This window comes from Engystomops pustulosus, chromosome 7 (assembly GCF_040894005.1).
Source record: "Engystomops pustulosus chromosome 7, aEngPut4.maternal, whole genome shotgun sequence".
NCBI lineage: Eukaryota > Metazoa > Chordata > Amphibia > Anura > Leptodactylidae > Engystomops > Engystomops pustulosus.
In genome coordinates this window covers 111,064,491-111,087,188 of record NC_092417.1, presented here as the reverse complement: position 1 = coordinate 111,087,188, position 22,698 = coordinate 111,064,491, and the positions used below count along the sequence as shown (strand labels likewise).

Below are 22,698 nucleotides of genomic sequence, written 5' to 3'. Positions count from 1 at the left end.
TTAATTTAGTGGTAAACGTTGGCTGATAAGTTTTGGGTTTATTTACCAAAAAAAATTATGATTTTTTTTAAAAAAAAAATTCCATTTTTGAAATTCGAAATCATTGCATTTTCAGGCAGATAGATTTACCACCTAAATAATCTGCTCAATAACATTTCCCATATGTCTACTTCATATTTTCATCATTTTTTAAATGTCTGGATAATTTATTTTGATGTCGTGCGGCTTACAAATTGAATATAGATTTTCCATTATTTTGGCAATAAATACTGTTTTGAATGAAATTTTACATATTTGGCATTAAAACCACCCACATAATCAACCCATTTTCAAATCTGCACCCCTCAAACTATCAGAAACAGCTTTTAGGAAGATCGTTAACCCCTTGAGATCTTCATAATAATTGAATCAAAATGACTGAAATCTAGAATGGTCAAATTTTGTCGGTTATACGTTCATTTAGCCCTAAAAATTTATACATTTCCAAAACATATAAAATCGAAACCCACCATACAATTTGTTAGGAAATTTCTCCCGATTTCAGAGACCCCCCACGTGTGTCTGTGACTTGTTTTATGGGAGCGAGCCGAAGAAAGGAAGGAGGCACCTGCAGCTGCCAGGATTTTAGTTTCCACGTTGGCCCATTTTGCAGGCTATAAAATTTTAGCTTTTTCGTTATTGGGGCCATGTGATGGCATTTTTTTTGCTAGACAAGATGCTTTTTCCAGTGTTACCATTTTGGGGTTGGTCACGAGTAGAAAAGCATCAATTCTGTACTGGATTTTTAACTTTTTTTTTTTTGTGTTCACTGTATAGCCTAATAATCATGTTATGTTTATTCTATGGCTCAATACGATTACGGGGATATCAGACATGAATATTTTTTTCTTATGTTTTACTAAATTTGGCAAATAAAACACTAATGTGGGGGGAAATGTATCATTTTTGCATCGTTGTCTTCCAAGTGGCATAACATTGTTACTTTTTTGGCTACGGAGCTGGTTGATGGCTTGTTTTTTGCGGGACATGTTGTACTTTGCAACAGTATCATGGAGAACATATGTTTTGTTGATCACTTTTTATTGCATCGTACGGGCTCAATAGTTTAATTTTATTCTACGGATTGTTACGGACGCGGTGATACTATATATGGGGGGTTTGTGTTATGATTTAGACTTTTTTGAGCGTTATATGTCTCTATATGTTTTTTGGCTTATGGGCATTTTTTGTGATATATAAACTTTTATTTTTTATTGAATTTTTTTTTTTTTTTTTTTTTTAACTTGTTCTACCATGGGACATGAACAAGCAATCATCTGATTGCTTGTTCATGGTAACACTCTACAATACTTATGTATTCCAGGGTATTAGCAGTGTCATCTGACACTGTGCCTTTAAGATGACGTCACAGATGCCATCTTAAAGGCACTGCCTTCAGGCATCTCTGGGGTCCCGATCGGACGCCATAGATGCCATAGCAACGATCGGCGCCCCCGAAAACAGCACGCGGGGGGGGGGGGCAATCGTGGGGGAAAGACCCCTGGGAGCTGGAGCCCACTCGACCGCGGGTGTTAGCCGGGGATGTCAGCGGTAGATTACCGCTGACATCCCACGACCCCCCCCCCCCATGCTGGCTCTGCTCCTGTGCAGAGCTGAACAGGCATCGTCTCCGCGCAGTAGCTGTACTGCGCTGAACGCTGTTTGCAGGACCCAGTGCCGTAAAGCTACGGCGGAGTGCTAAGGGGTTAAAGTGTCCAGTGGTGTGATTCTTAATCATGACAGATTGATCTCCAGCCTTGTCCTCAGCAACGCCCACACCTGTCTTACGGGAGCAATCACTGAAACAATGTTAGCTGCTCCTTTTTTAAGGCAGGCCTGCAATGAAGTTTTGGGGGGAAAAGTTCATTTTCTAGGCAAATACTGACTTTGCAATTAATTGCTGTTAAGCTGACCACTCTTTATAACATTCTGGAGTATATGCAAATTGCCATTATAAAACCTGATGCAGTAGACTTTGTAAAAATTAACATTTGTATCATTCTCAAAACTTTTGGTCATGACTGTAATAAGAGTAGTAGATTTTATAGATAGAGGGGTTCTTAGTAGTGACCAGAGGTCGCACTAAGATATTTCTAGAAGGGTAATAATACTCCTCTTACTATTTTTGAGGAGTATTTTTAGCCGGGAAGGAGTATGAAATTTTTAGTAATACAAGTATATAACTCATAGCTGTATATAATGTTGATAGACGCTATTTATACAATCATGTGTCAGTATCTTCTGTGTTTAAATAGCAAATTGAGGCAGTTATAGTGATGTTACATCATGCATTGCCCAGACTGGAGCTGACACCACCAACCCCCCAACCACAGTCGCCGAAAACCTCCCACCACCCGACTGTGGCCCGCCGAAACCTCCCACCACCACACTGCGGCCACCGAGACCTCCCACCACCACACTGCGGCCCGCAGAGAGCTTCTACCACCACACCGTGGCCCGCCGAAACCTCCCACCACCACACTGCGACCCGCAGAGAGCTTCCACCACCACACTGCGGCCCGCCGAAACCTCCCACCACTACACTGCGGCCCGCAGAGAGCTTCTACCACCACACCGCGGCCCGCCGAAACCTCCCACCACCACACTGCGACCCGCAGAGAGCTTCCACCACCACACTGCGGCCCGCCGAAACCTCCCACCACCACACTGCGGCCCGCCGAGACCTCCCACCACCACACTGCGGCCCGCCGAGACCTCCCACCACCACACTGCGGCCCGCCGAGACCTCCCACCACCACACTGCGGCCCGCCGAGACCTCCCACCACCACACTGCGGCCCGCCGAGACCTCCCACCACCACACTGCGGCCCGCCGAGACCTCCCACCACCACACTGCGGCCCGCCGAGACCTCCCACCACCACACTGCGGCCCGCCGAGACCTCCCACCACCACACTGCGGCCCGCCGAGACCTCCCACCACCACACTGCGGCCCGCCGAGACCTCCCACCACCACACTGCGGCCCGCCGAGACCTCCCACCACCACACTGCGGCCCGCCGAGACCTCCCACCACCACACTGCGGCCCGCCGAGACCTCCCACCACCACACTGCGGCCCGCCGAGACCTCCCACCACCACACTGCGGCCCGCCGAGACCTCCCACCACCACACTGCGGCCCGCCGAGACCTCCCACCACCACACTGCGGCCCGCCGAGACCTCCCACCACCACACTGCGGCCCGCCGAGACCTCCCACCACCACACTGCGGCCCGCCGAGACCTCCCACCACCACACTGCGGCCCGCCGAGACCTCCCACCACCACACTGCGGCCCGCCGAGACCTCCCACCACCACACTGCGGCCCGCCGAGACCTCCCACCACCACACTGCGGCCCGCCGAGACCTCCCACCACCACACTGCGGCCCGCCGAGACCTCCCACCACCACACTGCGGCCCGCCGAGACCTCCCACCACCACACTGCGGCTAACACACACTGTATCCCTCTCCCCATGTGACCAGACTGTGGCAGCCGCCGCCGAGCCCCATTGGCCAGACTGCAGCCAACACTGCAAATTCGGTTGCTTTGTAAAATGCTTTTTTTAAAAATAAATTTTGTTTTCTTTTTTTTGGTGTCTGTGTTGGGGGGAGGCGTTTTTTTAGGTTTTTTATTAATTGAATTTGTGTCTGTCATTTTTTACATGTTTTTACTGTTTAAGCAGTTCTGTTTCACATACACCTCATGCCACCTCAGCACTCACCAGACACGCAGTCCCACGTAACATATACCTCATGCCACCTCAGCACCAGACATGCAGTCCCATGTAACATATACCTCATGCCACCTCAGCACCAGACATGCAGTCCCACGTAACACACACCTGCCACCTCAGCGCCAGACATGCAGTCCCACGTAACACACACCTGCCACCTCAGCACCCGCCAGACATGCAGTCCTATGTAAAATACACCTGCCACCTCAGCACCTGTCAGACATGCAGTCCTATGTAAAATACACCTCATGCCAACTCAGCACCTGCAAGCCATGCAGTCCCATGTAACATACAGGTCTTCCCTGCCCTTATCACATCCACTCCTGTCAAGCCCCCTCACCTCCATACACATGTATGCACACAGTACCTGTACACCTTCTACTTGCAGGCAGCCATTACAGCTCTACTTCCTGTGAGGAGACTGCGTGGTAAGCCACACCCCTTTCCCGGAGGCTCCACCCCCTCCCGTGACATCACGGCTACTCGGAGCAGCTCCATGCTAGAGGCTACCAGCGCTGTAGTGTGAGCTGAGCAGTGCCGGGCCGCGCGCTGCCATTGTCATGTCCTGCACACTAATGCTGTGCGCTCCGGACCGCTCAGCCCACACACTACAGCCAGGGATAATTGCCAAGCGTACTTTTACGCATGGCAATTATTCTGGGGAGTAATGGCGCCTCATCATGCGTCTATGCGTTAATGCGATCTCTGGTAGTGACCTCCATGTTCAGGATTGGTAGATGCCCCATTCCTTAACAATCCTAGAGTTATTTCCTATACTGTGTAGGATAATGTAAATAGCAATTTTAAAGATGTTTCTTCCCTGGGACAACAAAATGTATTGTTTATAATTTAGTCCGATTCTATGTTTGCAGAGGGCTTCCTGTTTGTACTTGGAGGGCAGAATGATAATAGTGAGACGTTGAGTTCTGCTGAGCAGTATGATCCTGATGCCAACTCATGGAGCCCTCTACCACCTATGCTTCAGGTAAACTTTTTTTTTTTTTTTTTTTTTTAACGACCTGGGCTTTTTGTGTTTTCATTTCCATTTTTTACTCCCCACCTTCAAAAATCTATAACTTTTAAATTTTTACACATAAAGAGCTCTGTGAGGGCTTGTTTTCTGCGTAACAAATTAAACTTCATAGTGACTGTATTTAATATTCCATGCCGTGCACTGGGAAGCAGGAAGAAAAATCCTAATGCAGTGAAATTGGTGAAAAAACACATTTACGCGTTTTCTTGTGGGCTTGGATTTTACGGCTTTCACTGTGCGCCCCAAATGACATGTCTACTTTATTTTTTGGGTTGGTGCGATCACAGGGATAACAAGTTTGTATAGGTATAATGTTTTCATACATTTACAAAAATTAAAACCTGTACAAAAAATTCTGGGGGATTTTGCCATCTTCTGGCGCTGATAACTTTTTTTTATAGTTTGGTGCTGTGGGTGTTGTCATTTTTTTTTGCGACTTTTGATCGCATTTTATTCAAAATAGCAAAAATGTGTTATTTTCAACTTTGGGTGCTACATTCCGAAAAAAACATAAAATTTTGATAGATCGGCCCTTTTCGGATGTGGCGATACAGAATATGTTTATGATTTTTACTGTTTTATTTATATTCGTTCTAGGGAAAGGGGGGTGATTTAAATTTTTAGGTTTTTGTATTAATAATTTTTTTGACCTTTTTTTTAATTTTTACTTTTACAATTTTTCAGAGCTCCTATGGTACTTTAACACTAGGTTGTCTGATTCTTCCATATACTGTCATACTACATTATGGCAGTTTATGGGGATTTTCCTCCTCACGGGGACCAACGATTGTCACCAAGATGGCGGTGCCCATGCACCTCCATCTTTTTGAAGCCCCCGGCAGCGATAGACAGGATAACATCTGCGATCGGTGCTAGCACCAGTTGCGGGTGTTACCGGTAAGTCTTTTCTGCAATATAGAGCAAAGACTTACCGGCTATGGAGAGGGCTCTGTGAGCCCTCTCCATGCACCCGACATGCGCCGTACTATTATGGTGCTCGTCGTTTAAGGGAGTATACCATCTGATTCATACTTTATGAAGCTTCATCATTGACAGACTCCTCTTTGCACCCTTATCTGCCTTGAAATCTTTTTTTTTTTTTTTTTTTTTTTTTTTTTTATGGTCTCCTATTTGTAAACACAATGTCTTTAAAATATGCTAATAAGCTATAAGTACATCACCAGAGCTACCTGCTGCACAGGCAATAACACGCCCCCTGGAGCAGTATTTTTAGGAAAAGGAGACTATTAAAAACCCATTATACTCCAAATTCTGCCTCTGAATGCATAGTGGTTTCAGTGAGAGTTGCTGTTTTATAAGGTATGAATCAGATGGTACATTTTAAATAGGTTGTCCCATTTATAAATGTATCCCATGTCTGTAGTGTTTCTCTCAGGTTGAAGAAAACAGCAGATATTCTTTCTCAATCTTTCAATTTTTTTTCCATTTATCTTTATGGGACTGACAAAAAATAAAGTAGTATTGCAATATATGGTAGGAACGATCATACCATCTAGGGTTAATGTACCCTAGAGGGTCTAAAAAATAGTTAAAAAAAAAAAAGTTTCAAAAATAATTAAAAAGTAAAAAACCTCAAAGTTCAAATCGCCCCCCTTTCCCTAGAACTGATTTAAAATCTAATAAACAGTAAAAATCAGACACAATGGGGCTTATTTATTAGGGGTCCCAATAGGTATTGACGTGTCCCAAAATGTCCGATCTATCAAACTATAAAAACGGTTATTGCCGTTGGTGAACCACATAACGGAAAATAGCACCCAAATGTCTGAGACGGCACTTTTACACCATTTTACATCACATAAAAAGTGACTAAAATGTCGCACAGACCTCAAAATGCTAGCAATGAAAACGTCGGCTCATTTAGCAAAAAATGACACCTAACGCTCTGTACACCAATGTATGAAAAAGTTATTAGCGTCAGAACATTGCGAAATTTTTCTTTTTTCATACACAATTGTTTAAAGTTTTGAAAACTTGTGAAAATGCAATAAAACCTCTAAAAAATTTGGTATCATGATCATACCGAACCAAAGAATAAAGCAGGGTTGTTATTTTTGAGCACACTTCGAAAGTCCTAAAAACTGAGCCCACAAGAATGTGACGCGAACATGTTTTTTTTTTTTTTCCACATTTGGAATTTTTTTCCAGCTTCCCAGTACATGGCATGGAATACTAAATAATGTGACGGAGAAGTAAAATTTAATCCCTCACACAGCTCTGTACACAGAAAAATTAAAAACTTTTATGGATTTTTGAAGGTGGAGAGGAAGAAATGAGAGAAAATCCTTAAGGGGTTAAAGAGATTTACACAAAACTGCAAAAATTGCGGGAAGCGCACAAGGGGTCATTTATCTTATTTCTCCCTTCTCTGAGCTCTGTTTTAGCCCATACAATAAAACAAAATCATTATTGAACCAGCACAATAAATGGCGTAAAAAAATATTTTTGCCAAATATTCTATTTGTAGCTATTTTTTCCAAATAAAATGCAATAATAAGTGAAAATGGTGATGCAAAAGTTATAGATTTTTTTTTTCCCCATAGGTTTAATTCTACAAAATTAGTAAAATGCAAGAAAAAAAATGGAAATTTTCTATTGTCATAATCATTCTGACCCATATAACATAGATTACATATAACTTGGGGTAGGGCAAAACTGACTTCTGCATGTCTCTCCTTCCCTACTGCGCCCCACTGTGCATCCACAAATGGATGAGGTGCGCAGATTTAAAAACTTGATTCAAAGGTGGTTTCTAATATTTTATATATTTCAAAACAAAAATGATCCCCAATTCTGAAATCTTTTTGAAAAAACAAAACTAATATTCGATTTGTAAGCCACATGACCTCAAAATAAAGTATCAAGACATTTAAAAAATATATGAAAAGATGAAGCAGACTTATGGTTAATGTCAGTTACTGTCTGTCTGAAAATTCGATAACTGAAATTTAAATGGTCAAGTAAATAAATGCAAAACATATCAACCAAAATTTACCACTAACGTGAAGTACAACATGTGATAAAAAAAACAATCTCAAAATCATTATAGGTACTTGGTGTTTAAAATTTATGGCCATATGAAGTGTCATGTTACCGCGGTTAAAAATAAATGGGTCTGAATAAAATGGCTGTATCCTTAAGTTAAAGCAAACGTAGATCGAAGTATATAGCTTTTTGATCTGGGAAGACTTTTGACTTGCCATATATACTCGAGTATAAGCCGACCCGAGTATAAGCTGAGGTACCCTATTTTAACACAAAAAAAGGGAAAAAAAAAACTATTGACTTGAGTATAAGCCGAGGGTAGGAAATGCATTGGTCCTAGCCTCATCCCCAGTATACAACCCGCCCGCCCTGGTCCCCGTCGCACACAGTCCGCTCGCCCCGATCCTCCCAGTATACAGCCCCTGCCCAGCCTATAAGGAAAAAAAAAGTGTACTCTCCTTCCGACGCCTCCCCGGGAGGTCCTCTTCTGTCCAACGATGCTTCGGCTCCTTCTCTCAGTGCGGTGTCGCTGCTCGAGCTGTGACGTCAGCGGCTCGCGGATGTTCTAGTCTGTGCGAAGCCAACGGCACACTGTGATGTCAGTGAGCCGCTGACGTCACAGCTCGAGCAACAGCAGCGCACAGAGAGAGGGAGCCTCAGCCCGAACATTGTTGGACAGAAGAGGACCTCCCAGGGTGGTGTCTGAAGGTGAGTACACTTTTTTTAAAATATATTTATAGCCTTGAGTATAAGCCGAGTTAGGGTTTTACTCGAGTATACTCAAGTATATACAGTATTAAACATTCTTTACATTTTTATATCTTTCCATTAGGCAAGACATAGTTTTGGTGTGGTGGAAATTGATGGTGTCATCTATGTTCTGGGAGGAGAGGATGAGGATCATGAATTGATTTCCATGGAATCATATGACATCTGCACAAAAACCTGGTGCAAGCAACAGAACATGACCATGGTCAGAAAGGTATGTGCCCAGACATTGGGCCAGAATGTTTAACCCCTTAAGTCTGCTTATAATGCTTTATAGAAGATGGAGAAAGCTGCCTAAACATATTCTGGATGATGATTAATTCCAGATTCAATGTCCAGTTTATACTTTGACCAGTGAATTAAATGGAAGCAGAGCCATCATTGGAAATTGGGGAGCATTTAGTGCAGAGAGCTCCGGGCACTGCACACATATCAGCAATGTCCTTCAAATGTGGATTTCTACTTCTTACCGTGACCGAGAGGTTTACAGGGCTCTTTTCATGCTAGTGTAATATGGCCACCATTTGGATAAATGGTTTCCTTCTTTGACAGTTAAAGTAAGCCAATATAGTCATCAACGGAAGGTTGAGAACCACTGGTTTAGGGGATGGCATTGGTTTTCCTAGATTCTCCTAAAAAGACTTTTTAAAAATAGTCATATGACCTAGAGACGCACCCGCCTAAGGCACCGGAGCGCTTCTTGGCTCCGTCACCTGATAATATATGCACACCCCCTACACGAGACTCGCCACAAGCTCCTGGCAGGGAGCTATGTAATGTAAAGTATATACTCAAGTATAAGCCGACCCCAGTATAAGACAAGGTACCTGATTTTAACACTGGGAAAACCTATTAACTTGAGTATAAGTCTAGGGTGGGATATACATTGGTCACAGCCTCCAGCCAGTAAATGGCTGATCAACTCAACCCATAGCCTGCCGGCCCCTGCTCCCCTAGTATATAGCAAGCCCCTGCCCATATCCCCCGCTATGTAGAATGCCAGCCTGTATCCCCCGCTATGTAGAATGCCAGCCTGTATCCCCCGCTATGTAGAATGCCAGCCTGTATCCCCCGCTATGTAAAATGCCAGCCTGTATCCCCCGCTATGTAGAATGCCAGCCCGCATCAACACTGGCCGCTGCATAGCCGCATCATAGGACAGGGACCTGAAGAGGACATGCGGGGGGTGTTGGAAAGCGAGTACTCTTAATTTTTGTGCTGAAAAACTCTGCTTCTACTTGAGTATATATTGTGCTCAACTAAAAAGCACAGAATTTATTCATAATGCTGACTAAGGCAGTTTTTAAATGAACATGCCAAAGACTATTGGAACCTGTCTTTAGGTATCCTGATGACAGGTTCTCTTTAAACTTGATTCAGCTTAGTTGCATTTTATGTATTCTTTTCCCTGCACTGCCTACTGACTCCAATCTCACAAGAATACACACAATTACGTCCTATCTTATTCTTTTGCCATCAGTGTTGGTTCAACATTTGCCATATCTGCCCTGGCACTAGAAATGCTGCAGAAACTCCAGTTTTCTGGGAAATTGAAAATCTGAAATAAACATGTATTTTGTTTGTAGCCACCAATCTTTTTGACTTTCCTGGGCTTTGTGGATTATTGCAGATCGGCTGCTATGCAACAATGAAGAAGAAAATCTACGCCATGGGAGGTGGTTCTTATGGGAAACTTTTTGAGTCTGTAGAATGCTATGACCCCAAAACTCAGCAGTGGACAGCAATCTGCCCCTTGAAAGAGAGAAGGTGAGGTTGTCCTGAAAAGATTTTTGTGCCAGACTTCCGCATGTGTTCTGTCTCACACAAAACTCTCTCTGCAGGTTTGGCGCAGTTGCGTGTGGAGTGGGTATGGAGCTTTATGTCTTTGGTGGGGTTAGAAGTCGTGAAAATGAACAGAACAGTGAGATGGTGGCCTGTAAGTCTGAGTTCTACCATGATGACTTTAAACGGTATGGCTTTATATGGTTTTATTCGTCTCTTTATGTATTGTAATGTGACATAATTTTTGCTTGATATTATTCAAACAATTTAGTAACACAATCATATTAAGTTGTGTATTATTTGGTCTATGAGTTACTAGGTGGGAGTATTTGTAATGGTGGTATATCGCCATCTAGTGTTACCTGTTAGAAACCTGTTCCATATAATATGTTAGGCTTGCCAGCTGCAAATAAATATCGGAAAGTCAATGTAAAGTCAGTAACGTCAATGGGTTCCTCATGTGCAGTCTGTTTATGTACCCTTAACTCCTTCAAGGCGATGTTTTTTTTTGTTTTTTTTTGCATTTCCATTTTTCACTCCTCTCTTCCTAAATCCATATCACTTTATCTTTTTTCCATTTGTAAGCGTTTATGAGGGCTTTAATATGAGCAGAAAAAACATTTGCACCATTTTCTAATGTGCTTTCATTGTGCTACTCGGGTAACCCCTTCCCCTTTTTTCTTTAGGTAGGTACAAATGTGGGGATGCCAAATTTATATAGTTCACGGTAGGGTTGCACTGATGCCATAATTTTGAGTGCGATCCAATACCCAGAAAAGTACTGTGATACTCGATACTGATACTATACTTTCAATAAAAGAAAAAAAGTGTTATCTGAATGTTCGGGGTGCGGTCACATGGGGCGCTTTTAGAAATGCAATGCAAACATCCAGGGGCGGGGCTCTGCCTCATTGCATTTGCTTTTCCTTTGAAAGTATGTTGCTAGGCAATCAACTGGGCATGACAAGAAGTAGATGTTTTTTTTGCATATGTGAAGAAAAACCAGATGCTGTATGTGTATTTTTGCAGATGAGCAGCGGACACGCTCTTTTAAATGACCCCTTATTTTTTGTCTTTTTGTCAATTAATTTAACTGTATTATACGATTAAAATATTATAATCATCATCATCTCAATAATAATCTTAATAATAATCTCAATAATAATAAAAGTGAAGCTCTTGGTTACATTAAATCCTCCCATAGACAACCACTAAGCCCATAGCTTAGTGGATAGAGGCTCTTTCTCTCTATGGCAGGTGGAGTGTGGAGGTTGTGGGTTCAAATCCTGGGTTGGGCAAAATAATATTTAATGGAATAAAATAGAGATCAACATCTGCAAAGAGTTTGTATGGCAAGCTCTGTGCAGCGCTGTGTAATCTGTGTGCGCTATATAAATAAAGGAATTATTATTACCCTGATGACTTTGTCCCTGCTCCGCCGCTCTCCCGACACATCTCTCAAAAGGATTCCCTGCCCGATGTCATTCAGTACCGCACTTGAACAGAAACGTGGTATTGAAAGTTATATAGGTACCATGATTGTGATGCATTGTGCAACCCTAGTTCATGGCAAGGAATAATTGTAAACCTTGAACCCTAGGAGGTCTGATCACTCTTATACAATATACTTAAGTAGGGGTGTGTCCCCTACTTAAGAACACCCGACTTACAGACAACCCCTAGTTACAAACGGACCTCTGGATGTTGGTAATTTACTGTACTTTAGCCTGAAAACGCAAATGCAGACAAAGCCGCGCCCACTGGGCCGGGCCTTGTGCGATTGCATCAGCGTTTCTATGGAAACGCCTGCGATCGGGAATGAGCCACCGGTGTTTTGCATTAATTTAATGCAAAACACCGGCGACTCGTTCCCGATCGCAGGCGTTTCTATAGAAACGCTGATGCGATCAGGCCGAGGCCCGCCCTGGTGGGCGGCTTTGTTTGTTTTCAAACGCAGACAGCGCGCTACGTGTGTCATCGCCCTTAGGCTACAATAAACAGCTATAACAGTTATCACAGGTGTCTGTAATGAAGCTTTATTGTCAATCCTGGTTCTTATGACAACCCAACATTTTTAAAATGCAATTGTCACAGAGACCAAAAAACATTTGTCTGGGGATACAATTATAAAATATACAGTTCCGACTTAAATACAAATTCAACTTAAGAACAAACATGCAGAACCTAACTTGTATGTAACCTGGGGACTGCCTGTACAGATAATGGAGCCTCTTACAGGCCGGTTTGTGGTTTTGTTGCCTATATTTTTACAGTGCTGGAGAAATACAGATTAGGCTTTAAGCTTTATGAAAACAAATGTCTGTTCTTGCTGGTCTGTGTTCATGAATATACTTACACATTTGTGTATTCACTTTACTGCTTCTGTCTGCAGGTGGATCTACCTAAATGATCAGAACTTGTGTATTCCAACAAGTTCTTCCTTTGTATATGGTGCTGTGCCCATTGGTGCTAGTATCTATGTCATCGGTGATCTTGATACAGGTAACAATTAAAGAGCAACACTGTTTTAACATCTGTTTTTGTTTTTCTTCATTTTTCTTTTTTTTAGAAATTTGTTTTTACACAAGGTATTTGCCGTTCACTTCAGGTTTCAAGGTTGCATGATTCCTATACAGGTAGACAGTTTAACCACTTAAGCCCTTTTTAACCCCTTCCCGACATTTGACGTAATAGTACTGCATCGCGTGAGGTGCGTTCCCTCAATTTGCAATAATACTATTACGTCAAGCTTCTGGCACCGGCTCCTGAACGGAGGCGGCGCCTGAAGCTGCGGGTGTCGGCTATATATTATAGCCGACACACGCCTCTAACACCTCTAAATCTCCGATCGCGGGTGTTAACCCCTAACAGGCCGCGGTCGCTGCTCCGATCGCAGCCCCGGGACTGCCAGTGCCCAGGGCTGTGTGATCCTCTTCCGGGAGCTGGGTCCTGTGTTACATTACACTGAGCTACATTACATGTGTTACATTATACCTGTATAACACTGTGATGAAGGTGAAGAAGAGCTTGAATAAGTGATCAGTGGATCGCTTGTTCAAGCTAACCTGTAAAAGTAAATAAAAAAAAGTTAAAAACATTAAATAAAAACATTTTGTAATAAAAATAATTAAAGTTAAGTCCTCTAAACACAAATATTCCCTATACACATGCAATAAAGTGAAAAAAAACAAAATCGCTGAAAAAAACCCACATATTTGGTATCGCTGCGTCCGTGACAATCCGTACAATAACTCAGAAATAATATTGGACCCGCTCGGTGAACGCTGTAAAAAAAACAAACAACTCAACATGTAAAAAATAAGCCCTAAACTAGCTCTGTCAACCAAAAAATATTAAAATTACGTCTTCAAAAAGATGGCGATGCAAAAACAAATGAGATTTCCTCTATATTAGTTTTTATCCAGTAAAATTGTAAAAATAAATGAAAAACTATATAAATGAGGTATCACTGTAATCGTAGTAATCTGTAGAATAAAGATAATATAGTATTTTAGTGTACAGTGTATGACCCCCAAAAAATTTACAATTTTCTTTTCCTCCATACATTCAAGAGTTAATAAAATCTCATCAATAAGCTAATGACCCACTAAAATGAAGTATTTGTAAAGTACATCTCATGTCGCAAAAAATAAGCCCTTATATGTCCAAATTGCCAAATACATAAAGATTGTATAGCCAATAAAAAGTGACAATGCATAATCTGCTCTGAATGGCGCAGCTTTCCTTCAATTCCCTGGCGTGTGCCCACACATCAGGTTACCACCACATATGGCGTATTGTTATACGTGGGAGGGACTGGGTATCAAATTTTGTGGAGCGTTTTGGTATTTTATCCACTGAGAATTTGTACATTTTACGAAAAACACATTCATTTAGCCAAAAAAATTTTACTTTCAAAGGGTTAGCAGACGTCATAAAAGTTGTTTTACGTACGTTGAGGGGAGTAGTTTCTATAATGGGATAATTTATGGGGTTTTACTTTTATTTAGGCCTCTCAAAGTGATTTGAAACCTGGTCCCTCAATAGCAGGATTTTGCGGTTTTTATGAAAATGTGAAAAATCGCACCTAACGTTCAAAGCCTCATAACATCCTACAAAAATAAGATCAGAAGTAAAAACAGAAACGGTGCGGGCACAGTCAGTCTTGGATAGACATTCGGTGAATGTTAGTTATTACGTTTTTTTTGCGGTTATGACCATGTATGGAAAAAGTAGAACATTTTGAAGTTCGAAATTTTTTCAAAATTTTCACCAGATATCTGATTTTCTCATAAATAAATGCAAAACTTGTCACCAAAATTTTTCAACTAACATGAAGTACAATGTGTCACGAGAAAACAATTTTAAAACCACTTGGATATGTTAAAGCGTTTCAAAGTTATAACCATTTAAAATGACATAGGGCAGATTTGAAAAAATGGGCCGTGTCAGGAAGGTGAAAAGTGGCTTCGGCGTTGAGGGGTTAAACTCCCCACCTTTTAAAAAAAATCTATAACTTATAATATAATAATAATATGCTTTGACATGCTTTGTGCAGCACTGCGTAATCTGTGTGCGCTATATAAATAAAGAATTATTATTTATTATAACTTTTTCCACAAAAAGAGCTGTATGAGAAAAAATGCCAAATGCAGTGAAATTGGTGAAAAAACGGATTTGCACCATTTTCTTGCGGGCTTGGTTTTTACAGCTTTTACTGTGCCCCAAAAGAAAGGTCTCCTTCATTCTTTTGGTTGGTGCAATCACAGGGTACTACACTTAGACTTTTTTAATGTATTTAAACACAATAAAACCTATATACTTTGCACACTGTACAACTTTTCGACCACTCTTTATTACATTTTTTTTATATGTTGCAATATACCATATATACTCGAGTATAAGCCTAGTTTTGCAGCACAAAAAAAATTTGCTGAAAACCTAAACTCTGCTTATACTCGAGTAAAAAAATATATATCAAAACTCACCTTTCCGGCTTCCCCTGCTGCTGGCTATATACTGGGGGATATAGGCTGTCAGGCTATATACAGGGGGGCAGGTGCTGGCTGTATACTATGGGGCAGGGTGACCAATGCATTTCCCACCCTCAGCTTATACTGAAGTCAATAGGATTTCCCAGGTTTTTGTGGTAAAATTAGGAGCCTCGGCTTATACTCGAGTATATACGGTATATGTTGTTTTTCTATGTCGGCTCGTGCGCCCTCTCCATACAGCCGCAGCCGAGGGGTTAATCCACTTCTTGCAGAATTATATTTTGTAGATAATTTTGTCAGTTAAGATGTACCATATGTTTATTAACTTTATTTGAAACAAATATAAAGACAGCAGGACTTGGGAATTTCTCTGACGAATTGTGCCTTGCTATCTTCTGGTGGATGGAGGTGGGGGGGATGCACAGTCATTAGGGCCTCCACATACCCTCCACTTATTAGATTGTAAACTATTACAATCTAATTATTACTTCTTACAATGCTGAACATCCAGATCTGCCTGAAATCCCTCTTTTGCGGCATTGGTGTCTGATGAAGACCACTTTGGTCGAAATGTTTCATTACGGTATAGAGTATAAGCAGAGTTTTCCAGCAATTTTTGTGCTGAAAATTCCCCACTCGGCATATACTCGGGTATATAAATAATTTCAACTGAGTACTCCCTTTCCGATGCCCTGGGCAGGTGCTCTTCTTACTTCATGTGAGCCAGCTCCAGGTCAGCAACCGGTCCGTCCGCACGGCCCGGCAGGTGCACAAACTATGATGTCTGTCGGGCGTTGGAAAGCTGAGCTGAGGTACACTGGTTGGCTATATACCAGGGGGCGGGGGGCGAGCTGTCTGGCTATATACTACAGGGGGCGGGTTGGCTGGCTAAATACTAGGAGACTGTGACAAATGCATTTCCCACCCTAGGCTTATACTTGAGTCAATAGGTTTTCCAAGTTTTTGGTGGTAAAATTTGTTACCTAGACTTGTATTCGGATCGGCTTGAACTCGAGTATATACGGTAATTGGAGTCGCTAATAATATTTTCTTTTGCATCCTATATAACCTCAAGTGTGTGGATTTGCTTTCTACTGCATGCCCCCTCTATCATAACTTCTCCCATGTCAGTGTCATGGTCAATATGGTTGAAAATAAACCTTGGGCCATCGAGTTCCACAAAGGAAGAGAAGGGATTGGGTGAGGGATGTAAGGGAAACAGTGGTTGCAGGGATGTGCCAAGTGCATCCACACACCCCTCCAACCACTGATATGTGAGTGGTTTTGATAGCCGCCCGCCATCTTCTGTAGGCTAGCAAGACACTGGTCATCACAGGAAGTCCTGAGTCCTGCTGCCATGATATGAATAATGTCTCTTTAACCCCTTTCATCCAAAGCCAGTTTTCACCTTCCTGACCAAGCCCTAGGCTTAGGCTTAACAAATTTAAGAACATAAGATCAGCAATCATTTACGGTAATTGTGAAATGTGGCCCATTTATGCAGGGTCTGATAAATTCACCAATATACAGTTTTTTGGTTTTTTTTTTCTTGTGGATTATGGCATTACATGATCCATACGATTTACAATAAATACATAACATTTCATCACATAAAACCATTTATTCCATTCATTTGCATTGTAAGGGCTGGTTCTTTCCTCCATTTACCTGGAATTGTACTTGAGTAGATCTTTCAAGAATTGTATGCCCTTTATGTAGACATACACAAAGAAATTGGCTCTTCAGCAATAATGTTTCCGTCTTTTTATTATACAGAATGTAAACCTGTAACTGAGTGAGTACAGGTCTGCTCTATAAGTCATCCCTGAAGAATTAATTCCAAACTCTAAACTCTATACTAAAATGGAAACGTGCAGCAAACTTGCCATTGAATCGGATATGTATACCTGAGAGTGCGCAGACAGCCCACACTTACAGAATCTTATGTATCACTGTTTTCCCAAGACACTATTCTTTCTTTCAGCCTAAACATGTGATGCACATCAATTGCAACCACCTATTTAAATGAATGTTATCAACTTCACAAATGGCCACCATCAAGTGCACTGAAATAAATTACTTATGTGTTTTATGCTTAAAAATTAATTTTCCTAGATGCTTAGTGGTATACAATTCTGTAGACCTGTGCTGTATAGTTAATTGACTATTTATCGTCTCTAGCCATATTGTTCAGAAGGCTTCTATGACACGGTATTTTAGTGTCGGTAATATGGCCATATAAGCTAGATCTGTGTTTCACTGAAGCCTTTATGGATTTGTATAGAACTCTTTGTAAGCTATGCTTAGTTCTGTAGTATAATTGTGGCTCAAACACCAATGTTTAGGCTGTATTGGAGATCAATTTATCAAGATTATCATTATCAGATTTATGAAGTGTTGGGGGGAAAAGTAGTTGCTTCTTTCCAAATACTTTGTCAGGTTTGTATCAATGACTAAAGCTACATTTACACAAACATGTGCCTGTCATGCCGTAGCACGGCGGTGACCGGGAGTGAAGGAGGGGGTGAGCGTTGGCGCCGTAATACGTGTGCTGCACCGTACAGCTCCATGCGCCCAATGCCAGCCTATGAGGGACGTTTATATAGCCGCAAGCTTGCGGCCGTATATACGCCCCCCCCCCCCCCCAACGGTCGTGTGAATGTAGCCTAACTGTAATAGCTTTAGCAGGAAAATGCTTTGTAGAACAGAAGGTTACACAGTGTTATTCAGAGCTGTGTGCCTGTATAGTCTATAGAGTACAGTAGAGTCTGGTATATACATATGGACCTATAGAAAACTATAACATGACTATTCAAAAGAGTAGCTGGCAATGGATATTGTTATCGATTTATAAATGTGTTTCTGTAAAAGAGAATCATTTTAAATACATTCTGCCCCTATACAACCCATGTGCTTTTTCTTTCGTTAGGTACAAGTTATGACTATGTAAGAGAATTTAAGAGGAGCACCGGCACCTGGCATCATACCAAGCCATTATTCCCATCAGACCTCCGACGCACAGGATGTGCAGCCCTGCGGATTGCAAACTGCCGTCTCTTCCGACTTCAACTTCAGCAAGGGCTCTTTCGCATCAGAGTCACGCCTTCATGATCAGGTGATAGAGACTGCATGACAAGCAACCCCTGGCAAGCCACATGCCTTATTATGGGGAAAAAACACTAAAACATATCGGTTAAAAAAAAAAAAAAAAAAAGGTACTTGCCATGATGCAGCCTTTACATACAGCTAGTATGTAGGCCTGGAGAACAACAAAACTAAGAAACTCCATGATAAACTACTAATGATGGGGTGTTGGGATCTGTATTCATTCTGTCTATATTAATATCTGTATATCACATTGCTCTATGCTTTCTGTGGTTTGGTGAGTAGGTTTGGAGCATGAGGCAATGTACTAGTATAACAAGCTTTAATATGCAAAACACTGGCAAGGAAAGCCTCTGACACTAATCGAAAAGACAATCAGGCTAGGGTCATGCATACATTGTTTGCCTTAAAGAAGAGCATCATGTTTTGTCTTAAATCTGTTTTTAAAGGAAATCTCTCAATGGGCCCAAGTACAACCCAGATCTGTTCTTTCATACTTCTAGCACATGGAAGAAAAGGAAAGTATGACCTTGGTTGTTTGATACAAGACATGTTGTACCCCTGATATCTCTGAGGAAACTAAACAAGCGGGCAGAAAATGGGGTGGTGGGCTTATTTTTTTCCAGAGGGGAGGCATGGGAGTTCTCTTTTAACAATTATGGGTGCTATAACACAAGGGCTGGCTAGCAATTGCTGATAAATTGCAAACAACAGCAATGGGCGCCTAATCGCATTACACTTGTGTCATAGCTCGATAAATAATGTAAATTGGTTGTAAGGGACTAGATTTTATTTCTTGTTTTTAATGGAATTTAACTTTGATTTCTTTGCATCCTATTGTTACTCCGTCTTCTGCATATTGTTTATAAGGTTTTTTTAAATGTTTTATTTTTTTTTTAATATTAACTTCTTTTTACTTAATTGCATTTTCTACAAGTTTGCTGCAGATAAGTAAAATATTTGTAGTCCTCAAATAAGTTAAGTGTAGCAATATAATTCCACATTTCTGTCTGTGTGATCCTCAATAGTAAAGAATGTATCTGAGAAAAGGGGCACGATCCATTGTCGCGCAAGTTAGAATCTAGTTGTTTGTCGCTTTTGGAGACAACAAATCTTGCAGGTAGAAGGGGGAGAACATGTCTACAGAACACATTTTTTACATGGCTTTCTGTGAAATATGGTTGGTTTTGCACATTGTGATCACTGGACCACATTGATGCACTCCGACAATATAAGGTGCAATTGATAATGATCATATTCTGTGAAAATTCACCATAATATCATGCCAAGAGAATCTGTTTCAGATTTTAAAATATTATCAAACTTGGGAAGGGTCTTCCGTAACAAAGACCATAATCCCTCTGCTATAGCTTAAGGGGTTCCCTGCATATCTGTTACTTCACATAAAACATGTAAGAAAAAAAGTGTAGAATATTGCAGTACTTATTTAGCTGCCCACCTGTACAAGTCAACCATAAAACATGACATTCGTGGAGGGATTGTTAGTGAAAATTTTTATCAACTGTTAGAAACACAGCAGTGGTATGTATTCTTGAGTGAAAAAAAAACGTGAAATGTATTGTGCCACATTTATTGAGGGATTTGTAACATTTTTAGGCACTTTTCTGAATGGTAATGGTATTGCTGGATTGGCTGCTGAAAAGCCAGTCTGGCATATTAATGATCTTAACAACTAGCCATGGCTTTGATTGGCCAGAAGTGGAGGGTCATGCGATCTCCATCTGTCCATGAACAATTGACCTGCCAGGACCTTAGTCTTATTTTCATGAATACTGTCATAAGGTACTGGTAGGGTGATTGTTCATGGACATATAGAGATCACATGACCCTCCTTCTGCAGCCATTTTATGGTCAGAAATGTCTGGCTGATGAGGTAAAAGACAGGAGGCTTCACTTTACATATCAAGAAAGTGGTGAAGAACTTTTAATAGGATATTAGGTAATTTACAAATCTACATCTAAGTGGCCAACCCCTTAAATGATGCACAAATTTATTTAGGTTCCAGCCTCTTATTAATTCCATCACATAAATTAGATCTATACCAGGGCCTTCTTGGTGTAGATTTCAGCTGTAACCACTAGGATTCTGGCATAGGCTATAGTAAACTTGGCATGCCCTCCTGTGTGTCTAGGACAATTGGAAACCTTCCTTCCCAGGCCCCACATATTTATCACCTATTATGTGGAGGAGTGATCATTGTTAATTCTTTGAACACCCATAAAAAGAAAAGTAAAATATATTCCCTTATCTTATTTTACCCTCCTTTGCATTTCTAAAAATCCCTACTCTATCTCTACTTTTAGTAAACACCTTTTTTTACCCCTTGGACTTAACTTGTTTCAGAGAAAATGTATGGAGAATCATTCCACAACTCTTTCCAATAAAATGGAAGGACCTGGATCCCCATTCTTGTGAATTAGAATATATAGGACCCTACCAATCGCATACATCACCTATTCTCTGGATTGGGGATAAGTGATGTTCATGGTGCAGCCTATTTAAAGTGGGTCACCAATTTTCTTTTTGCTCTAATGTCTGCAGTATTCTTAAACTGACTCATAGAGGTCTATGGAGAGGTATCTAGGCTTGACCGTTATTCTGTTGTAATAATGAATGTGGTAAAATATTGGTGACCACTTTATAGAAATTGCTATTAGATTTAACAAGTGTCTATAATTAAGCTTACTGTATAGACTAATGGACCTCTCTGGCCACTATGACCTCTCAAAAGTGTCTGCAATGAAGCTTTCTTGTTAATCCTAATTCCTGCAACATTGTAAGATTATGAAAATCCTATTGTTACTGGGCAAATTACCTACTGGGGGAGATTTTTTTTTTATGCGACAAGCCGAGTGTAGAAGTAGACAGTTCTCTGCTGCGCCACATTAATCCCTTTGTCTGATGCTGGATGATTAGTCTGGTGCAGTATAAGACTGGCGAGTCCTACTCTGCACCTCCTATTAGTTGCTCTAGTTTACTGCACCACAATATTGCATTTTCTGGTGCACAGACTAAAAGATTGATAAATCTCCTCCACTGTGTTTGGAGTTACATTTACAAATATACCAGTTGTGACTTGCATACAAATTCAGCAATAGAACAAACCTACAGATCCTCTATGTAAATTCAAAGGCTGTTTTACCCCTTTTGGTTTACTCTTGGATCTTCTTGGAGCAGAAGTTAAACAGGTTTACATGGTGCCTGACGCTTAGGGCATCAGCGAGTTATATTTTTTAGTTTTTTCTGTTCCAAATATCCTCATAACCAACATATAAAATGCCAGCTGGAAGATACTAGGTTAATATGCCAGAGTAATTTTTCTGTTTGCTTTTCCAAACTAAACGTTCATTGAATTACAATGTCAATGAGAATCTTGTAATGTTTGCCAAGCTGCAAAAAATGAAATCAAACAATAGCTGTTTCATTATACTTTAGGACAACATTAGGGGGTAATTTAGTTTTTTACTGTACATGTTGTGTAGATAGAACTATTTTCTGTAGGTACAGTATAAATTGCACATCATATGGTGGAAAATGTGTTCTTGTTGCGGAGGACATAACATACTTCAGTCTAAAAACCTATCTAAGCTCTTATACTTATTCAGTATAGGTATCTTCCATGGGTGTATTTACTAAGCAAGAAGACACTTCTAGGTAATTTATGTTTTTTAGGATTTTTTTTTTTTTTTTTGTGATCTCTGTCTCCTGGCAAAAGATTTAAGGAATATTTGTTAAATTTGGGGAAAACCAACAATTCTGATAATTGTAAATTTTATTTCCTGTGGGTCACGTGGCAGTCATTGAAACTTTTGGTACTGGCCCAGTCAAAGTTTTTTTTTCTTTGCTTGTTTTTTTAAATAATTTTTACTAACACATTTTTTATATGTCTTTTATAAACAAGATCACAAAGAACATAAAACATGATCTTTACCAGAAGAATTCTAAGTGAAATTTAAAGGTATTTCTAGCAGGAACTGCTCTTCTTATATCTTCTTATACCCTGTTTTTTTATTATTATGCAAATGAGCCTGAGGGGCTTTGGGTTCCATAGCTGTTAATGGATTTTGGAGCCCCTCAGACTCATTTGCAAAATGTTTAAGCCTTTTTTTTTTTTAAGGTATTTCCACGAAGAAGAGTTTCTAAAATGTTCTAAGGATAACAAAAATACACATTCTCTTATTTGTTATTAACAAAAATACAGCATTTTACAGATC

General features: G+C 40.8%; 1 protein-coding gene across 1 annotated transcript in view; it reads left to right on the top strand.

Moving 5' to 3' along the window:
- The window catches only part of GAN (gigaxonin), a 46,290-nt gene extending 27,694 nt beyond the window's left edge, over positions 1-18,596 (top strand). The window contains exons 6-11 of the mRNA XM_072117550.1: positions 4,647-4,759; positions 8,646-8,795; positions 10,212-10,348; positions 10,423-10,551; positions 12,756-12,865; positions 18,287-18,596. Coding sequence (XP_071973651.1) covers positions 4,647-4,759; positions 8,646-8,795; positions 10,212-10,348; positions 10,423-10,551; positions 12,756-12,865; positions 18,287-18,468 — 821 coding nt within the window. The 3' untranslated portion in view covers positions 18,469-18,596. The remainder of the gene's footprint in view (positions 1-4,646; positions 4,760-8,645; positions 8,796-10,211; positions 10,349-10,422; positions 10,552-12,755; positions 12,866-18,286) is intronic.
- The last annotated feature ends 4,102 nt before the right edge of the window (positions 18,597-22,698 follow it).